The sequence below is a fragment of the Lemur catta genome, chromosome 1 (genome assembly GCF_020740605.2).
Source record: "Lemur catta isolate mLemCat1 chromosome 1, mLemCat1.pri, whole genome shotgun sequence".
Lineage (NCBI taxonomy): Eukaryota > Metazoa > Chordata > Mammalia > Primates > Lemuridae > Lemur > Lemur catta.
Window position 1 is genome coordinate 77,410,117 of NC_059128.1, and position 19,058 is coordinate 77,429,174.

General features: G+C 39.1%; 1 protein-coding gene, 1 non-coding gene and 1 pseudogene across 6 annotated transcripts in view; 2 read left to right on the top strand and 1 right to left on the bottom strand.

Moving 5' to 3' along the window:
• The first annotated feature begins 507 nt into the window (after positions 1-507).
• TMEM62 (transmembrane protein 62) overlaps positions 508-19,058 on the top strand; it is a 40,449-nt gene continuing 21,898 nt past the window's right edge. For 2 of the 5 annotated variants that reach the window (XM_045539763.1, XM_045539772.1), the window contains exons 1-8: positions 643-915; positions 1,223-1,334; positions 2,462-2,599; positions 5,093-5,138; positions 11,998-12,139; positions 13,981-14,105; positions 14,253-14,375; positions 16,516-16,671. In XM_045539763.1, the coding sequence (XP_045395719.1) occupies positions 736-915; positions 1,223-1,334; positions 2,462-2,599; positions 5,093-5,138; positions 11,998-12,139; positions 13,981-14,105; positions 14,253-14,375; positions 16,516-16,671 (1,022 nt within the window). In that variant the 5' untranslated portion in view covers positions 643-735. Of the gene's footprint in view, positions 916-1,222; positions 1,335-2,461; positions 2,600-5,092; positions 5,139-11,997; positions 12,140-13,980; positions 14,106-14,252; positions 14,376-16,515; positions 16,672-19,058 lie in introns of those variants that run through there. The other 3 variants (XM_045539753.1, XM_045539778.1, XM_045539787.1) reach the window with 3 other exon arrangements.
• On the top strand, positions 4,149-4,574 carry LOC123642969 (annotated as a pseudogene).
• On the bottom strand, positions 17,397-17,504 carry LOC123631191. Its single transcript, XR_006733057.1, has one exon. It is a non-coding gene; the product is annotated as a U6 spliceosomal RNA (small nuclear RNA).

Genomic DNA, 19,058 nt, shown 5'->3' on the forward strand with positions numbered 1-19,058 from the left:
GTTACTCATAACAGCAACACATAATAATCCAAAAATTCAACAATAAGGGAGTGGTTAGATAAATTAAGGCTGGTCGGAATCTAATTCTTCTCCTGTGCCTAGTCCATATAAGTGTTTAATATTTATGAAATGAATGGTATACCACTGTGCTGCAATATTATGAAATCAGGTCAAGTAAATAATAACTTTCACAAAACACAGGAATTACATCTATAGAGAACCTATAGAGAGGCGCGTTAATAATCAGAAGGGGCCGGAGGAAGCCACCCAACACATTCGTAAGGCAATTAAAAAGGCGTCCTCATACATACTCATTTTGATTCTAACAACCATCCTGCAAAGTACCCACGGAATGCATTATAACTTGCGTTTTACAGGTCAGGAGACCGACCCACTGAGGTCAGGAACGATTGACCAAGGCAGAGCCAGGACTCTAGCCCTCGCCTCCCAGATACAGGTCCGGGGCTCCTTCCCTGCCACCACTCGGCGACCGTCATTGGCAGTCTTGGTTTCCTTTCTTTTGCCTGCATTCCATTTGCAAACCAAGCCTGGAGACGCGGACGGCCAGAGGGAGGCAGGTACACCGCGGCGGCTGACGAGCCAAGCACCCCAGGCCCCAAGTCCCGCCCGGACCCCGCGACAATAGAGTCCGGAAGTGCGGGCAGAGCGCCTCCCGGGAGCGGCACGCAGTCCGGGCACGGAGCAGTGAGGGCCGCGCCCCGGCGGGCTGGCGGGATGGCTGCAGCGCTGGCCCTGAGGGTGGTCGCGGGGTTGGCTGCTGCCGCGCTAGCGGCGATGCTCTTGGAACACTACGGCCTGGCGGGCCAGCCCTCGTCGCTGCCCCACCCCGCGCCCCACCGGAGGCCGCACCCAGCGCCCGGCCCCGGAGACGGCAACATCTTTTGGGGCCTGCAGGTGATGCAGCGGGAAGCCCCGCGGGGGGCAGGCGCAGGGAGAGCACGGGGTGGTGAGACCCTGGCGGTTTCTGTGGGGGCGCCATGCGCGCCTGTTTGGGCCCCACATTCCAGGCTGGGGGCCTCAGTCAGGTTGTAACTCAAGGGTCTGTCTAGTGCTGGCCTCGGCTCGGTTCTTCCCTGGGAGGGGTTCGTTGATGCACTGCATCTTTGCCTTTTCCTTCCGCCTGAGAGAGCCGCTGGGCCTTCTCTGCCCATGCTGCCTTTTCCTGACTCAGATCTCTCTGTTCAATACCTGCTTTCGGCAGATATCCGACATTCACCTGAGCAGGTTTCGAGATCCAGGCAGAGCGGTAGACTTAGAGAAGTTCTGTTCTGAAACTATTGACATCATTCAACCAGCTCTCGTCCTAGCAACAGGTAGGGTGGATTGCCGTGCTGTGGTTGTGTTCTGTGGTCTGGATGGTAGAATGCTAGCCAGGGCTGCAGCTTTTCACTTTGGGCATGTTGGGAACACTATAGCCACAGCCCCAGGTGAGCCCTGCGAGGTACAGGAGATGGGACATTATAATTTTCTTTGCCTGTGGATAACTGAGTCAAGATCCAGGCAAAATAATTTGCTGTAGCAAGGTTTTGTCAAAGAAAAAGCAAGGCTCATGATTCTCATGTCAGTGTCAGTGTGTTGTCTGTTATATTTGTATCTGGTTTTTGTTGTTGCAGTTCTGGATTTGAGAGAGAATTAGGTAAAGTCCTGTAACTATGAATCAAAGGTTCTCTCATTTTGCTAACATTTCCATTTTCTTTACATTATTAATCTTATATTTTCAGTTGCTGAGGCTTCAAATGACTCAGGGCACTTTTTCTTCATCGCTTGATACTTTTGTGACTTGGGTTTCTTAGACTCTTTAAACCCTTGATCATTTGCTCCCAAACTGTAGTGGGGAGAAACAGCTAAAGGAGCATCTACCTTGTTTATTGGGGGAGTCATCTCCCATCCACCTTACCGAAACACCTCTGCTAATACGATGGGGTATCAGTCCTTATTTAATGGATGAAGCCCCATTTCAAGTATTCTGTTTAGTTTCCTATAAATTGTGGTATTTCATTGTCCATATTAGACTATCCAGATTGCTTCTTGCTGTAAAAATAATACTTAGTCAAATCACATATCCTGATTTGGGGTTTGGAAAATATGATATTAGGCACCTGCTGAGAGTATTGTAATTTCTAATAAAAGATTTTCATTTTATCAGTCTATTGATGCATTTTGTACTGCTCTCTTTAAAGGTTTTTTATTTCCACAACCCATTTCTAATATCACAGGAGGTTAAATAGGCAGTTGCTAACCTAGAAGAAACAAAATCCTTGCTGAGAAAATCTTGTTAGTTTAGATGGCTTGCTTTGGACATAGGTGGACTCTTAAGTGGTTGTGCTTATATATGTTGAATACTTTCACTATCTTTGTTCCTTCAATGTGCTTATCTAAAGAATTTGAACCCCCTGGAGTTTATTTTGCATTGTGATTTAATTCTCATGTAAACCTACAGGAGACCTGACAGATGCCAAAACAAAGGAACAGTGGGGATCCAGGCAGCATGAGGTAGAATGGCAAACTTACCAGAGTATTCTGAAGAAGACAAGGGTCGTGGAAAAAACCAAGTGGCTGGATATCAAAGGAAATCATGGTAAGAGTCATGACCCACATATAATAAAGATTAGATATTTTTTTTCCTTCAGGAATTTAGATTTTCCAATTTATTTTATTATTTTTTTAATTGTTTTTTTTTTTTTTTTTTGAGACAGAATCTCACTCTGTTGCCCAGGCTAGAGTGCCATGGCGTCAGCCTAGCTCATAGCAACCTCAAACTCCTGGGCTCCTTCTGCCTCAGCCTCCCAAGTAGCTGAGACTACAGGCATGTGCCACCATGCCCGGCTCATTTTTTCTATGTATTTTCAGTTGTCCAGATAATTTCTTTCTATTTTTTTAGTAGAGACAGGATCTCGCTCTTGCTCAGGCTGGTCTCAAACTCCTGAGCTCAAATAATCCGCCCGCCTCGGCCTCCCAGAATGCTAGGATTACAGGCGTAACCCACTGTGCCTGGCCCAGATTTTCCAATTTAGATTGTAAAACTATAAAATGGGATATCGTAACATATGTTTAGATATACTGAAGGCCACAGCTCTGAAATACAACTATAATGTGATTTTAAAACTTCAGATGTCATTGTTAGCTTTTGAAATGACAGTTGGTATGGTACTTTCGTCTTTACATGGAAGAAAAGCTTCTAACACAACTCTTGCGGGCAAATGTTTTTAAAAATTTACATTTTGCTAAGTGAAAGAAGTTAAACCCATAAGTCTGCATGCTGTATGATTCCACTTATGTGATAGTTAGGAAAAGGCAAAACAGATTGTAGTTGTCAGGGGTTGTAGTTGTGGGGAGAGACAGACAACAAAGAGGCAATATGAGAGAATTTTTGGAGGTGATGGAACTATTCTGTATTTTTATTGTGGTGGTAGATACATGATGATGTATTTGCCAAAATCCATAGAACTGTACATCACAAAGAATGAATTTTACTGTATATAAATTTTAAAAATTTTAAATGGTGAACAAATCTCTATAGACATGGGCAGAGAAATGGATAATCCCTTCCCTTTTTTAGATTATCATAATTATATTATTAATAATGTGGAAATGAGCTTTTCTCCAAAAGAGTCCTAATGGTAAATTTGTTTGTTTTATAAAGGTTAACTTTCTTATCAGTTAAGCACTTCATTTGTCTACTTTATTTGATCCATACATTAGGCATGAATCCATTTTTTGCTGGCTTCTGGAATCACAGGATTAAAATAGCAGCCACAACAACATTCCAATCTTATAACTTTGAATTGCTTTATTCTGAATAGTACATAATTCAAAGTACCTGTTATTCTCCAGTATACTAGGTGCCTTAAATAAGTTCACAGATATTCTGAATTCTGTTAAGCTTTCAAGTTTTTCAAAGCATCAGTCTAATTGATTGGCACTCTATTATTTAGAGTGTTATAGAAAGAGGGCAGAGGCAGCCTGGTGGGGCTGAATGTTCTACTGAGCCTAAGAGCTTGCTGAGAGGGAGGGCAGGGAGAGCCAACTTGCCCCTGCTGGCCTCCTGCTGCCTTCCTTCCCTGGCCTGCAGGCTCCCAAGGTTCAGTTGTCTCTGAGTATTCAGTTGCCCAGACCCTCCCGCAGGCATGGACTGGGCTCTACTTAGGCTGAGGACTGCAGGTAGACATCTCTACTGCCCAGAAATCATTGAGCATGTAGAGAAGACAGCCTCCTTGAAATGACAGCCATACCAGAGTCCCACCTCAGCATGGGCCTTGCCATTGAGGCAGCTCTGCTGTCTGTGTTTGGGTGAGGGTGCTGCCGGTCCTAGGAGGAGCCATCTCCCAGGGAGCCCTCACTGCCATCATCTGCAGTGGCCTCAAAGTCTCTTTGCCGCTGCTGCTCTGGGTCATTCTCTGCTGTGCCTGCCATTCTCACTCTACTAATGTCAACTATCTCTCCAAATCCAGTCACAACTCCACCCCGGCCCCTGTCCTGAGAAGGCTCCACTGCCCCAGAAGCCTAGCCATGAGGACAGCTACCTGCCGTAATCCTGAAGGCCTCTGGCTTAGCCTAGAGCCTAGTACCTAAGTGCATCCCACTCAGTGCCTGGAATTAGGATCCCAGATTCAGCCAGCCTGGGGTCCAGAATTTGGAGTCCATCCTGCTTGGAGCTGGGCCCAGCAGCCTAGAGTCTATTCAGCCTGGCTCCGAGAGGGGCTCAGTGGCCCTAGGGAGTCAGGCCTGGGGTGGGGGTTCATGAGTTGGTGCTAGGGCAAGGGCCATCTGGACCCTGCTCCATCCCAAGGGCCAGAGGCTTGGTCCACCCTTTCCCTAGGCTAAATGCCTCTAGGCCCTCTGGGTTGGGGAAGAAACTGGAACCTATGGCAATAATGGGAGGGTGTCCAGACTGGGTCGCTCCCCTAGTCTTCCCACTGTTTGCTGGATAATAAATGAAACTATGGCTCTACCTTGGGTGAAAAAAAAAAAAGTGTTATAAAAAGAGTTGTCATTTTTCTTTAGTAATTAATATGTTTGCATTTTTTTCTTTTTAATGTAGATGCATGTTTGTTTTTTTCTTTTTAATTAGATGCATACAATATTCCAAGTCTGGACAGCGTCAAGAATTATTACAGGTACTGTAATAAATAGACGACAGACCAATATGTAGAGTCTATTTTACAAGGAAGGCATAGTCAATACACTGAATGAGTGAAAACATATTTTGTTTTTAGAGATGGAATCTCATTATGTTGCCCAGCCTGGTCTCTAACTCCTGAGCTCAAGTAATCATCCCATCTTGGCCTCCCAAAGTGCTGCGATTACAAGTGTGAGCCACAGTGCTCAGTTAATTTTTTAACAGATAAAGTTCCTATATAAAGAACCTCTGGTAATTTAGAAAAGAGGCGTTCCTATTTTTTGTGACAGATTCAGTTCTTTTTGTTTGGTTAGACTTTTTCTTTAGTTCTTTTTGTTTCATATGCAGGCATATCTTGTTTTATTATGCCTCACTTTATTGTCCTTCACAGATATTGTGCTTTTAACAAATTGAAAGTTTGTGACAACCTGTGTCTGAGCAAGTCTATTGGTGCCATTTTTCCAACAGTATGTACCACAGTATCTGTTGTCACATTTTGGTGATTCTCACAATATTTCAAACTTTTTTCATTATTATTATGTCTGATCTGTGATATGTGACCTTTGATGTTACCATTGTAATTATTTTGGGATGCCATGAGCTATGCCCCTATAAGATGGCAATTAATAATAAATGTTGTGTGTGTTCTGACTGTTCCACCAATGGCCGATTCCCCTATCTCTCTCCCTCCTCTTTGGCTTCCCTATTCCCTGAGGAAAGACAACGTTTAAATTAAGCTAATTAATTACCCTACAGTGGCCTTACAGTGTTCAAGTGAATGGTAGAGTCTAACGTCTTTCACTTTAAATCAAAAGCTAGAAATGATGAAGTCTGTGAGGAAGGCATGTCAAAAGCTGAGACAGGCCAACTTCCACCAGTTAGCCAAGCTGTGACTGCAAAGGAAATGTTCTTTAAGGAAATTAAAAGTGCTACTCCAGTAAACACATGAATAATAAAGCAAAACAGCCTTCTTTTGATATGGAGAAAGTTTTAGTGGTCTGGATAGAAGCTCAAACCAGCTACAACATTCCCTTAAGCCAAAGGCTAATCCAGAGCAAGGCCTTAACTCTCTTCAATTCCATGAAGGCTGAAAGAGGTGAGGAAGCTGCAGAAAAAAAGCCTGAAGATAGCAGAGGTTGGTTCACGAGGTTTAAGGAAGGAAGCTATTTCCATAATATGAAAGTGCAAGGTGGGCCGGGCACAGTGGCTCACGCCTGTAATCCTAATACTCTGAGAGGTCGAGGCGGGTGGATCGCTTGAGGTCAGGAGTTCGAGACCAGCCTGAGTAAGAGCAAGACCCCGTCTCTACTAAAAATAGAAAGAAATTATCTAGCCAACTAAAAATACATATAGAAAAAAAAAATTAGCCGGGCATGGTGGTGCATGCCTGTAGTCCCAGCTACTCGGGAGGCTGAGGCAGTAGGATCGCTTAAGCCCAGGAGTTTGAGGTTGCTGTGAGCTAGGCTGATGCCACGGCACTCACTCTAGCCCAGGCAACAAAGCAAGACTCTGTCTCAAAAAAATAAAAAAAATAAAAAAAAAAAAAAGAAAGTGCAAGGTGAAGCTGCAAGTGCTAACTGATGGAGAAGCTGCACCAAGTTAACCAGAAGATCTAAGATCATTGATGAAGGTGTATATACTAAACAACAGATTTTCAGTGTAGATGAAGCAGCCTTCTGTTGGAGGAACATGCCATCTAAGACTCATAGCTAGAGAGGAGAAGTCAATGCCTGGCTTCAAAGGATAGGCTGACTCTCTTGTTAAGGGATAATGCAGCTAGTGACTTTAAGTTGAAGCCAGTGCTCATTTACCATTCCCCAAATCCTAGAGCCCTTAAGAATTACGCTCAATCTACTTTGCCTGTGCTTTATACATGAACAACAAAGCCTGGATAACAGCACATCTGTTGGCAGCATGGTTTACTAAATACGTTAAGTTCACTTTTGAGACCTACTGCTCAGAAAGAAAGACTGCTTTCAAAGTATTACTGCTCATTGACAATGTACCTGGTAAGAGCTCTTCTGGAGATGTACAGAGAGATTAATGTTGTCATGCCTGCAAACACAAAATCCATTCCACAGCCAGTGGATCAAGGAGTAATTTTGATCTTCAACTCTTACTATTTCAAAAATATATTTTATAAGGCTGTAGCTGCCATCGATAGTGATTCCTCTGATGGATATGGGCAATGTCAATTGGAAACCTTCTGGAAAGGATTCATCATTCTAGATGCCCTTAAGAACATTTGTGATTGATGGGAGGAGGTCAAAATATCAACATGAATAGGCATTTGGAAAAAGTTGATTTCCAACTCTCATGAATGACTTTGAGGGGTTTAAGACTTCAGTGGAGGAAATAACTGCAGATGTGGTGGAAATAGCAGGAGAAATGGACTTAGAAGTGGAACCTGAAGATTTGACTGAATTGCTGCAATCTCATGGTAAAACTTGAATGGATGAGGAGTTGCTTCTTGTGGATGAGCCAAAAAGTGGTTTCTTGAGGTAGAATCCACTCCTGGTGAAGATGCTGTGAACCTTATGGCAAGGACAGCAAAGGATTTAGAATATTACGTAAACTTAGTCGATAAAGGAATGGCAAGGTTAGAGAGGATTGACTCCAATTTTAAGATAAGTTTGGCCTAGCACGGTGGCTCACACCGGTAATCCTCACACTTTGGGAGGCCAAGGCAGGAGAATTGCTTGAGGCCAGGGGGTGGAGACCAGCCTAGCAAGAGTGAGACTCTGTCTCTACAAAAAATAGAAAACTTTAGCTGGATGTGGTGGTGCATGCCTGTCGTCCCAGCTACTTGGGAGGCTGAGTCAGGAGGATCACTTGAGCCCAGGAGTTTGAGGTTGCCGTGAGCTATTATGATGCCATTATACTCTAGCACAAGTAACAGAGCAAGACTCTGTCTAAAAAAAAGTTCTGTGGCTAAAATGCTATCAAACAGCATTACATGCTACAGAGAAATCTTTCATGAAAGCAAAAGTCAATCAATGTAACAAACTTCATTGTTGTCCTTTTTTTTTGTTGCTCACTTTTGTAGCTCTCACTTTGTAGCCCGGGCTAGAGTGAGTGCCGTGGCATCAGCCTAACTCACAGCAATCTCAAACTCCTGGGCTTAAGCGATCCTACTGCCTCAGCCTCCCGAGTAGCTGGGACTACAGGCATGTGCCACCATGCCTGGCTAATTTTTTCTATATATATATTTTTAGTTGTCCAGATAATTTATTTCTATTTTTTTTAGTAGAGACAGGGTCTCGCTCAGGCTGGTCTCGAACTCCTGACCTCGAGCGATCCACCCGCCTCGGCCTCCCAGAGGGCTAGGATTACAGGCGTGAGCCACCGGGCCCGGCCCATTGTTGTCCTTTTTTCAGAAATTGCCACAGCTACCCCAGCCTTCAGCAACAAGCACCCTGATTAGTCAGCAGCCATCAACATTGAGGAAAGATCTTCCACCAGCAAAAAGATTACAATTTGCTTAAGGCTCAGATGATTGTTAGCATTTTTTAGCAATGAAGCATTTTTTAATTAGGGTATGTACATTGCTTTTTTAGATATAATGCTATTGCACACTTAATAGACTACAGACTAGAGAATAGTGTAAAAATAACTTTTATATGCAGTGGGACACCAAAAAATTCGTGTGACTCACTGTTTTGCAATATTTGCTTTATTGTAGTGTTCTGGAACCACAATACCTCCAAGGCATGCCTGTACTTTAATGCTTTGTGTTGGCCAATGGTCCTTTTAATATTCTACCCAGACATTTTTTTTTTTTTGGCCATTGGTGCATAGCAGAAGTCATTTAGATCAGAGCTTGTCAGCCAAACTACTGAGGTCCATGGGTTTTCAGAATGCTGCGATAACATTCTCTCAGCCTCCATGGTGGCTAGAGAGCCCAGTTACTCACCCTTGGTTGCCTTATCCTTTCATCCCATATCACACAAATATTAAAATTGTCTTTAATTTTTATGTGAAAAATGCTGAGGATCTCTGAGTTAGAAAGCCAATTCTCTAGTTTTCAGTGTGTTGAGATTCTTCTTTGGTTGCAATTTCATCTTCAGTTCCAGGGTATTCAGCAGCTTTGCCCTACATTGTCAATCAATCAAGTAGCCAGTATTTATTGAGAGCCCATCACCAGTTGGATAGTATGAGAGATACAAGAGTTAATATTAAAAATGTATCTTCTGCCTTCAAGGAACTTACAGTCTATTTAAGGGAGATAAGAATTGTTTAGGAAACAATTAGAAAGGAAGGAATGGCTGATGAAATGTTAGATTATTTCGTGTACATGACAATCACTATTAGAAATCAGAAAAGGCAGAGATCAGCGTGGGGTGGACTTACAGAAGACTTTATAAGACAAGTGAAAAGTGTGTCTAGTCTTAAAAGACAGGTAGCATTCAAAGAAGTTGGATATACCAAAGAGTATATTTTAGGCAAAAGGATAGGCATGAAAAGAGCTTTAAAAGTTAGAATGAGCTTTTGGCATGGGGGACAATAAAGAAATTGGTATCACCAGAATAAAGGTTCACACTGAGGATTGGTAGGACACTGGCTAGGTAGCTTTGGACCGATTTATAGAGGTCTTAATTAGCAAGCATAGAAATTTAAATGTGATAGGTAATAGTTCATAATCCAGCATAGGTTCTCAGGGACACAAGTAACATAATGAAAATAGTATTTTATAAAGGACAGTCTTACAACATAAAAGAAAAAAGATAGGGGTAAAAAGGAAAAAAGAGGGAGAGACTAGAGTTATGTGGACCAAACAGGAAGTAGTCTAGCCATGATATGGAAAGGGCCTGAAATGAAGAGAGACATACCTGTCTGAACGAAGTTCTTAGATGTGGGAATGACAACATCAATTTGAGGATGATAGGTCAAAAGCATTGGTCTAACGGAAATTATGTAATTAGAGTCACTATAACTTGGCAGAGGAGGTTGTCCTCTTTTGTTAGTGTGAGAAAGGAAAAGGAAGGGATGAAGATCTTTTGCTTCCTGTTAACTCTTTGTATCTTTGATGGTGACTCTGGGAATGAAGAAACATTTTCACAGAAGAATCAATAGGACTTAGGGGCTGAGTGGTTATTGGGAAAGTAAAGTGATTGGTCATTTTATTTAAAGTTTCTTTTATATTTTTTGTTTTTAGTCACACAAACTTTATCTGAATTTAACAAATGGCATTTTGTTAGAGATATGGGTATTACAGAAATATCAGTTTGGAGGAAAAAAAAAAAAATCTTAAGAGTGCCCAGAATGCCAAAATCCAGAATTTAAAAAAATGTTATTAACTTAATATATTTAACCTCTGCTTTCAAATAGTTGGATTTATTTTTAGACAGATGGGTTTTAATGTATCAAAAAATGCAGGAAAAGAAACAACATATATGAGATCATAAGATCCTGAGGAGTAACCAAAAATAAAATAATCAAGAAAAAATATAAATAAAAATTTAATTTGGAAAAAATCCCTGAAATAGAAATTTTAAAAATACTAAGAGGCCGAGGCGGGAGGATCATTTGAGTTCAGGAGTTTGAGGCCAGCCTGAACAAGAGTGAGACCCCATCTCTACTAAAAAAAATAGAAAGAAATTAGCTGGACAACTGAAAATATATAGAAAAAATTAGCCAGGCATGGTGGTGCATGCCTGTAGTCCCAGCTACTCGGGAGGCTGAGGCAGTAGGATTTCTCGAGCCCAGGAGTTTGAGGTTGCTGTGAGCTAGGCTGACGCCACGGCACTCTAGCCTGGGCAACAGAGTGAGACTCTGTCTCAAAAAAAAAAAAAAATACTAAGAAGAGAGGCAATAGAACTAATTGACTTCATATAAATTAGGTTTCACTAATTTTTGAGTATTAATTGTAATGTCTGTTATAATATATTTATTTTGATTATGATATATTTGATGGCTATTGTGGCTTAAATATTGCTCCCTGCTAGCACATTAAGTTTCAGAGGTTTATCTGTATTTTTTTATATGTGCTTTTAGGTATAACATCATATAAGACAGTTAGATAAAAGATGATACTAACTTTTTGTATAATTTTCTGACATTTGAATAATACAGGTATGCCCCCAATATAATCTATACGTTCCTTCTCATTTATTTGACAAATACTTAATGAGTGCCTACTCTGCACTACTACCCATCCTTTGTCCCTGCCGTTCACCCTACAATTTTATGAATACCTGAACAGTGTTGACACTTACAGTAGTGAGGACTTTCATAGGGTCTTATGTGATAAATATATTTTTAGGACTTTGATAGGGTGTGAGTTATCAATATATTTTTAGGGATTGAAAAAGATTTACTCACCCAGACCCAGACTAACATTTTTCTCCTGGATTCATCTTTGCAAATCTTTCTTGTGAATTAATCCTCTGTAGTCCTGTTTCAAGAGGAAAACATCTTTTTTTAATTTCACTACACCAAGAATTCTGCTAGGTACATAGTAGACCCTCACTAAATTAAAAAAAAATTTTTTTTCACCCCCCCTCACTGAATTTTTAAATGATTGATAAATACCATTTCACCGGATTCTGATTCATTTCTTTCTAAATGTTTAGTGGACTGCCTAAAATAGTCGTCTTACTTCTCTGCTTTATATGGTGAACTGGTGTTTGGTTATTGATGAACTAGTTTGTATGACTCTTTGGAGACAACCAGAGAAAAACTGAAATTTCTTTTAATCGGTTTATCCATTGTGGATCTAGTTTAGTGTATTTTTCTGTCAGATTAATAAATCTCCTTTTCAAAGGGAGGCAAAATCTAATATGGTATTAGGGAAGGAATTTAAATGCATCCTATCTTTTTATGATTGTACTGAAACTTTCCTGTCTTGTATTTTTTAGGAAATATTCTGCTGTACGTAGGGATGGCTCTTTCCATTATATCCACAGTACTCCCTTTGGCAACTATTCTTTCATCTATGTGGATGCCACCATAAATCCAGGGCCCAAGAGACCCTATAATTTCTTTGGAATTTTAGATAAGGTACAGTAAAAATCTTACTTCCCTTTGTAGCTTACCTATTTTATTTTTTCTTGAATATATGTGTATCACTTAAAGTTATCCTATGTAAACAAATTCTTATCTGGAAATGTTCAAGAAAAATTTTACTTGGTTACAGGTATGGCTAGAAGTTACTGGCTACTTTAGCACTATTATTGCTATCCCTGTTCTTGTCCCCAAATCTGGGAAGGAAGTATCTCATACTTTATACTTATTCAGTAAACATTTAACAAATATGTTCTAAGTGCAAGATGCACTTTGCAAGGTGCAGGGCATACAGCTTTGTGTATGCACGGTATATTCCTAAGCCCCCCCAAATTACCAATTATAACTAGTGGTCTATATATTTGTTTAACAAGAGAAGAACAACAATTCAATTAGATAAGTTTCTTTTAAACTATTTTTGGCAAGGCTAGGTGGAAACCGTTGCTGGATTAAAACTGTCTGGAAATCACATCTGAGAACCTCTCCTTATTTCTTCGTATAACAAATGGCAACTCACTAATGAGCACAGGCTCCTAAGCAAGACATTTGTACCCATATGAAAGAATACAAAGGTGATAAGGTCAAGTTCCTGGCCTCTTAAAGTATTTAGTCTAGTGGTGGGATATAAGACCAATATAGAAATAACTATTAAAAAAGAGCAGAATTTGCTAAGTTAGAACTAAGAGGTTCAGAGAACTAAGATGGTTCAAAAGAGGTTGAAATCAAGTGAACAGAATGTTGTTGAGTGCATTGTTATGTTAGACATTTTATTTAATTAGGTTATATTTTGTTTCCTATGTGCCAAGTGTCATTAATCAGGGTTAATTATTAATAACAACTTATATTAAGTCCTATTCCTTAGAATAGTGTTTTTTAAGGTAGGATTCAAGGATCACATGCATGAATATCAACTGGAGTGTAATAAAATGCAAATTCCCTGGCCTTACCCCAAACTTACCAAATTAGAAACTCTGAGAGTAGGGCCCAGAAATTTATTACTGTAAGCATCTTATAGATAATATTAATGCATATTTACTATGTGCAAGTTATTTTTTGAAATCACCTTTATGAAGTATGATTTGTATATAATAAAATAGGCTCACTTTTAAGTGTTTGAGGAGTTTTGACAAATGTATATACTGGTATAACTGTCACCACAATCAAGACATAGAACATTTCCATCACCCTAGAAAGTCTTCTTGTATAGTCTGTCTTCATCTCCTAAGGAAAAACTGATTGGTTTTTCTATCAGTATAGATTAGTTTTGTTTGTTCTAAAATTTTGTATAAATGAAATCATATAGCATGCACTCTTGGGTTTGGCATCTTTTGCTCAGTATAATGTTTCTGAGATTCATCCATATGATTGTGTGTATCAGTAGTTCTTTCTTTTTTACTGCTGAGTAATATTCCATTGTATGGTTGTATTGCAATTTGTTTATAGTTTCTAGATTTTGGCTACTATGAATAGAGCTATTATGAACATTTAGGTACAAGTTCTTCTGTGATGTTATTTTAGAAGTTTTGTTTCAATGTCCTCTTTGTTAACTGCAAAGCTGAAAAGATTAGTGGTGACTTCTTTATTTCTCAATTTCCTTATCTATCAAACGAGGATAATACCTGCCCTACTTATTGCAGTGTGTGTTTTAGGATCAAATGAATTGTATGTGAAAACCGTTTGAAACTTACAGAGGTCCATACAGGTCATTGACTAGTAGGGTTTAAGCCCTGGATATAATATAATAATTATAAAACTTCAGGGGAGTTTTTTCCTCTATTGACATTAGGTTTCATCCTGAGCCTTAATTTAAGATTCTTCCATTTTTTTTTCCATTTTAGAAAAGAATGGAGGAGCTCTTATCACTGGCCAAGGAAAGTAGTCAGAGCAACCATACGATTTGGTTTGGACACTTTACAACATCCACTATCCTTTCTCCACCACCAGGAATCCGATCAATAATGAGGTGAGACAGACTTCCAAAATCAATATTAATTGCTTTTAGTTCTTATATGTTGCTGTAACTATCTTGCTTTTCTGAAGAGACATTTTTATTAGTTTGGCATCACAGGTTATCTTTATTCATTTTTCCCATTTATTTTTCATTGGTTAGTTTGGCTACAGCTTATATGTGTGGGCATCTCCATACACTTGGTGGACTGATGCCTGTTTTGCACACTCGTCACTTCCAGGGCACTTTGGAACTTGAGGTGGGAGACTGGAAGGATAATAGAAGGTAAGGGAACTACCTCACAAAATAGAATTTACACACATAAGTTTTGCTAAAGCAATGATAGTTTTCTTATTTTTATCATGGGTGATCCCAGTCAAGGAAAAACATGTGTTATTTCTGTTTTCTTAAAGTAATATATGTATCTGGCAATCTTGGTCATTTTGCAAAAACCTTGTCATAGCAGCAGTGTTTATCATCATATGTTACATTGGATTTGAAAGATGCAGCCAGTAGGAAATAGTCTCCAACTCCAAGAGTTATGGAGGAGCTTATTAAAAATAAAAATTTTCAGGCCTTACCTCTAGAGATTTTGATTGTGTTGGTCTGTGTTAGGGACCAAGAAACTGCATTTTTAAAAAGCCCACGAGGTAGTCTATGGATCATACTTTAAGAAACACTAGTCTAGAAATGTCATTTTTTTTCCCTGAATTTTATATCTACCATACTAATTGTTGCTATACGATGTTAGTGATTTAAGTTCTTCAAATTGATAGTAGGTAGTTTTCTTAAGGCTAAAGTCTCTCTAACAGAAAACAATGTATTTACCAAAATCATACAGTATAGTTAGATATACATTTTTTCTTTTTTTTTGAGAAGTATTTAAGTAAAATAGTTTACCAAGTATAGAGGGTTATCATCTCATTGTTTAACATCTAATTGTTTAATATTACAGTTGTTTAATTTATTCAAACCCAGTGCTCTCAAGATATTAGGTACTCAACAAATATTTGTTGAGCTGATATGTTATCTTTTTATTTTTAACTACTTCCATTAATTAAAAAGTAGCTTTACATCTTGGAAGGTACTTCCATATTTTGGTTGGCTTTTCTAGAAACTGTGTAAGAGTTACACTAGAAGGCTGTAATTAGTTGGTAACTGTAATTAGTTGGAGCTAAGACCTGTCTATTCATGGCTGTGAGGCTATAGTCTGGGCTGTGATTGCCTGATGTCAGATTGCCTTCCTAAACCTTGATCAGTTTCTTTATTTCTCCTAAATACTACAGTTACAAGTTGTGATGTTAATTATGAAACCGTTTTTTTTCTTTGTCTCCCAGCCACTTTCCTGTGTTCCAACCTTGGGGTTTTATCTGGAGTTTACTGAAAGGATCTAACTTTTATCCACCCTTATGAACATTTAAATTGGATTAGTTATAATAGAAGAATTTTTAAAAATACTATATGAGTAATATTAGGCTAGGCCTTGTTGTAGATGCAGATAAATCTAGAAATATCAGTGACTTAACATAACAGATATTTTTTATTCATATAAATCGAATATGAGTCAAAGCAACTCTTCTCCATGGATTGAGTCAGGGATTCAGACTTCCTCCATCTTATAATGCCACTATTTCAACATGGCAAGGCAGGGAAGAGAGCACAGAGAACTCACACTCACTCTTAAGTACTTTGGACCAGTGGCACGATACATGTCACTTCTGTTCATAGCCCATTGGCCAGAACTAGTCACATGGTCCCAACCTAATATCAGGGAGACTGGGATATTCATGGGAGCATGTAGAGTATTTGGTGAGCACTATGGTTTCTGCTGTAGTCAATCATTTCTTCTCTCATTTCTAAAAGTTAGAAAATATAAAACTTAGATTATTCTTTAATGAATATTTTATTCCTTTTGTTGTTGCATTTGGAAAATGAAAACAACTTTAATTTCTTTGAAATTATAGAAATAATGGTGTAAAAGAAGCATGAAAGGTTCCTAATTATGTTCATATCAACCATTTTAATATTTTATGTAGCATTGTTGGTGGGATGAAAATGTCAGGTATTAGACTTATGATGAATGTATTAGGTTCAAATTAGTCTTAAAGTATAGGAATAAAATGAATGACTTTAACACGTATTTATTTAAAAATTAAGGAGTGCATGCTGTGTACCAGGTATTGTTCTAGGGCAGAGTTGAATTCATTGCCTTGATGACAGCCCAGTTGATATGACAGATGTGAGAGGGATAAAGTGATAGGGACAAGGAAAGAAAGAGAAACAATATTATTTACTCTGTATTCAAATTCATCATGTAACAAAAAAAGTCCTAGTTTGGTATTTTTATATTTGTTCTGTTATATTATCTTCATGCCCTCTTATAAAATGAAGTGACTAAATTACCTTATTATCCTCTGGTCTCCAGGTACCGGATCTTTGCTTTTGATCATGACCTCTTTAGCTTTGCAGATTTGACCTTTGGCAAGTGGCCTGTAGTTCTTATCACCAATCCTAAATCACTCCTCTATAGTTGTGCTAAACGTGAACCACTAGAAAGACTTTTTCACTCAACACACATTCGGTATGTAGCCATTTTTCAGAATTTACTTTCAGTTTGATAATGATGGAGAATAAGTCATTGTGATTGCACCCCAGTGTGAAAGCTAAGATATGCCCCACTTTAGTTTTCTCAACAACCTAAACATTATATAAATGGCTTACTGTTTTGCTTCCATTTAAAAACTATATAATTTTTTTGAGCTGATGAAATTTTACTGGATGAAACCATTATATATCAGAAATATTCTTTTCATTTTGCTATATTGCCTTTCATAAAAGTAAAAGCTGGCTGGGTAAGGTGGTTTATGCCTATAATCCTAGCACTTTGGGAGGCTGAAGCAGGAGGATCATTTGAGGCCAGGAGTTTAAGACCAGCCTGAGCAACATAGCAAGACCCCATCTTTAAAGAAAAAAAAATAGAAAAATTAGCTGGGCATGGTGGTATGCCCCTGTAGTCCTAGCTACTTGGGAGGCTGAAGTGAGAGGATCACTTGAGACCAGGAATTTGAGGCTGCAGCAAGCTGTGATTGTCCCAGCAACAGAGCAAGACCGTATCTCAAAAAAAAAAAAAAAAAAAAAGCAAAAGCTATGTAATCCTTATGGAATTGAAAATTCAGTTGGGATGTGAATTTGACAATGTAGATTAATAGAATCCTAATGAAACATTAATATTCTTTTTGCAAAGAGATGTATAACTTTTTCCAAATGTAAGGGTGCTTTTTAAATACATTCTTTTTAATTTAACTTAGTTTTATTATTTGTAAATTTATTTTGCATGTCATCCTTTCACAGGGGCCATGCTAATCTTTTCTGTATTGTTCTAATTTTTAGTATATGTGCTGCTGAAGCAAGCACTACTCTTTTAAATTTTATTTTGAAAAATAACACAACATAACAACCCTTGGAAAACAAGGTCATGGGATTATAAGCATGTTTTTTCTGTACCTCTAATAGAACTTTTTTTTTCTTCTAATGACAGGGTGTCATTCTGTCGTCCAGGCTAGAGTGCAGTAGCGTGATCACAGCTCACTGCAGCCACCAACTCCCAGGCTCAAGTGATCCTCCCACCTCAGCCTCCCAAGTAGCTGGGACTATAGGCACATGCCACCACACCCAGCTAATTTTTAAATTTTTTGTAGAGATAGGGTCTCACTGTGTTGCCCAGGTTGGTCTTGAACTCTTGGCCTCGAGTGATCCTCCCACCTTGGCCTTCCGGAATGCTGGGATTATAGGCATGAGCCACTGCACCTGGCGTCTAATAGAACTATTATTAGTGTTTCTGAGTATTCCTTTTCAGGCATTCTCTTTTTTTTTTTTTTGTGAGACAGAGTCTCGCTCTGTTGCCTGGGCTAGAGTGAGTGCCGTGGCGTCAGCCTAGCTCACAGCAACCTCAAACTCCTGGGCTTAAGTGATCCTACTGCCTCAGCCTCCCGAGTAGCTGGGACTACAGGCATGCGCCACCATGCCCAGCTAATTTTTTCTATATATATTTTTAGTTGGCCAGATAATTTCTTTCTATTTTTTAGTAGAGATGGGGTCTCACTCTTGCTCAGGCTGGTAGGCATTCTCTTTTAAGCATGTTTTTATATAGTTATAATCATAAGGCACAGGCTATTCTAATTTCTAATTTTTTTTTTCAACACAGAGAATGTACCACAATTTATCTAGCCATTTTCATATCTTATGGGTGAACTTTTAGTTTTTTTCTTATTTGGGGATGAACATCTGGCACATATAGATTCTTCTTTAACTTGAATAATTTCTTTAAGATAGAGTTCTAGAAGTGAGATTCCAGGTGAAAAAGTTGGAATTCTTTTATGACTGTTGATAAAGATTACCTGATTACTTTTTTCTTTTTAGAGCTAAAATCACTATTCTTTTTAATCATGATAAAATATACATAGCATAAAATATACCATTGTAACCATTTTTAAAGCGTTTAGTTCCTGGCATTAAGTTCACCGTAAGTTTACTTTGTTGTGCAACCATTACTGCTGTTCATCTCTAGAGTTTTTTTCATCTTCTAAAACTGAAATTCCTTTTTTTTTTTTTTTTGAGATAGGGTCTCGCTCTGTTGCTTAGGCTGCAGTGCAGTGGTGTGGTCACAGCTCACTGCAACCTTGAACTCCTGGGCTCAAGTGATCTTCCTGCCTCAGCCTCCTGAGTAGCTGGGACTATAGGCACACACCACTATGCCTGGACAATTTTTTTTATTATTATTTTTGTAGAGATGGGGTCTCACTATTATGCCAAGGCTGGTTTCGAACTCCTGGCCTTAAGTGATCCTCCTGCCTCGGCCCCCCAAAATGCTAGGATTATAGACATGAGCCACCACTCTGGGCCTCAAACTGAAAATCATTACCTGTTAAACAATAACTTCCCATTCTCCCTTCCTGCCAGCCCTTGGCA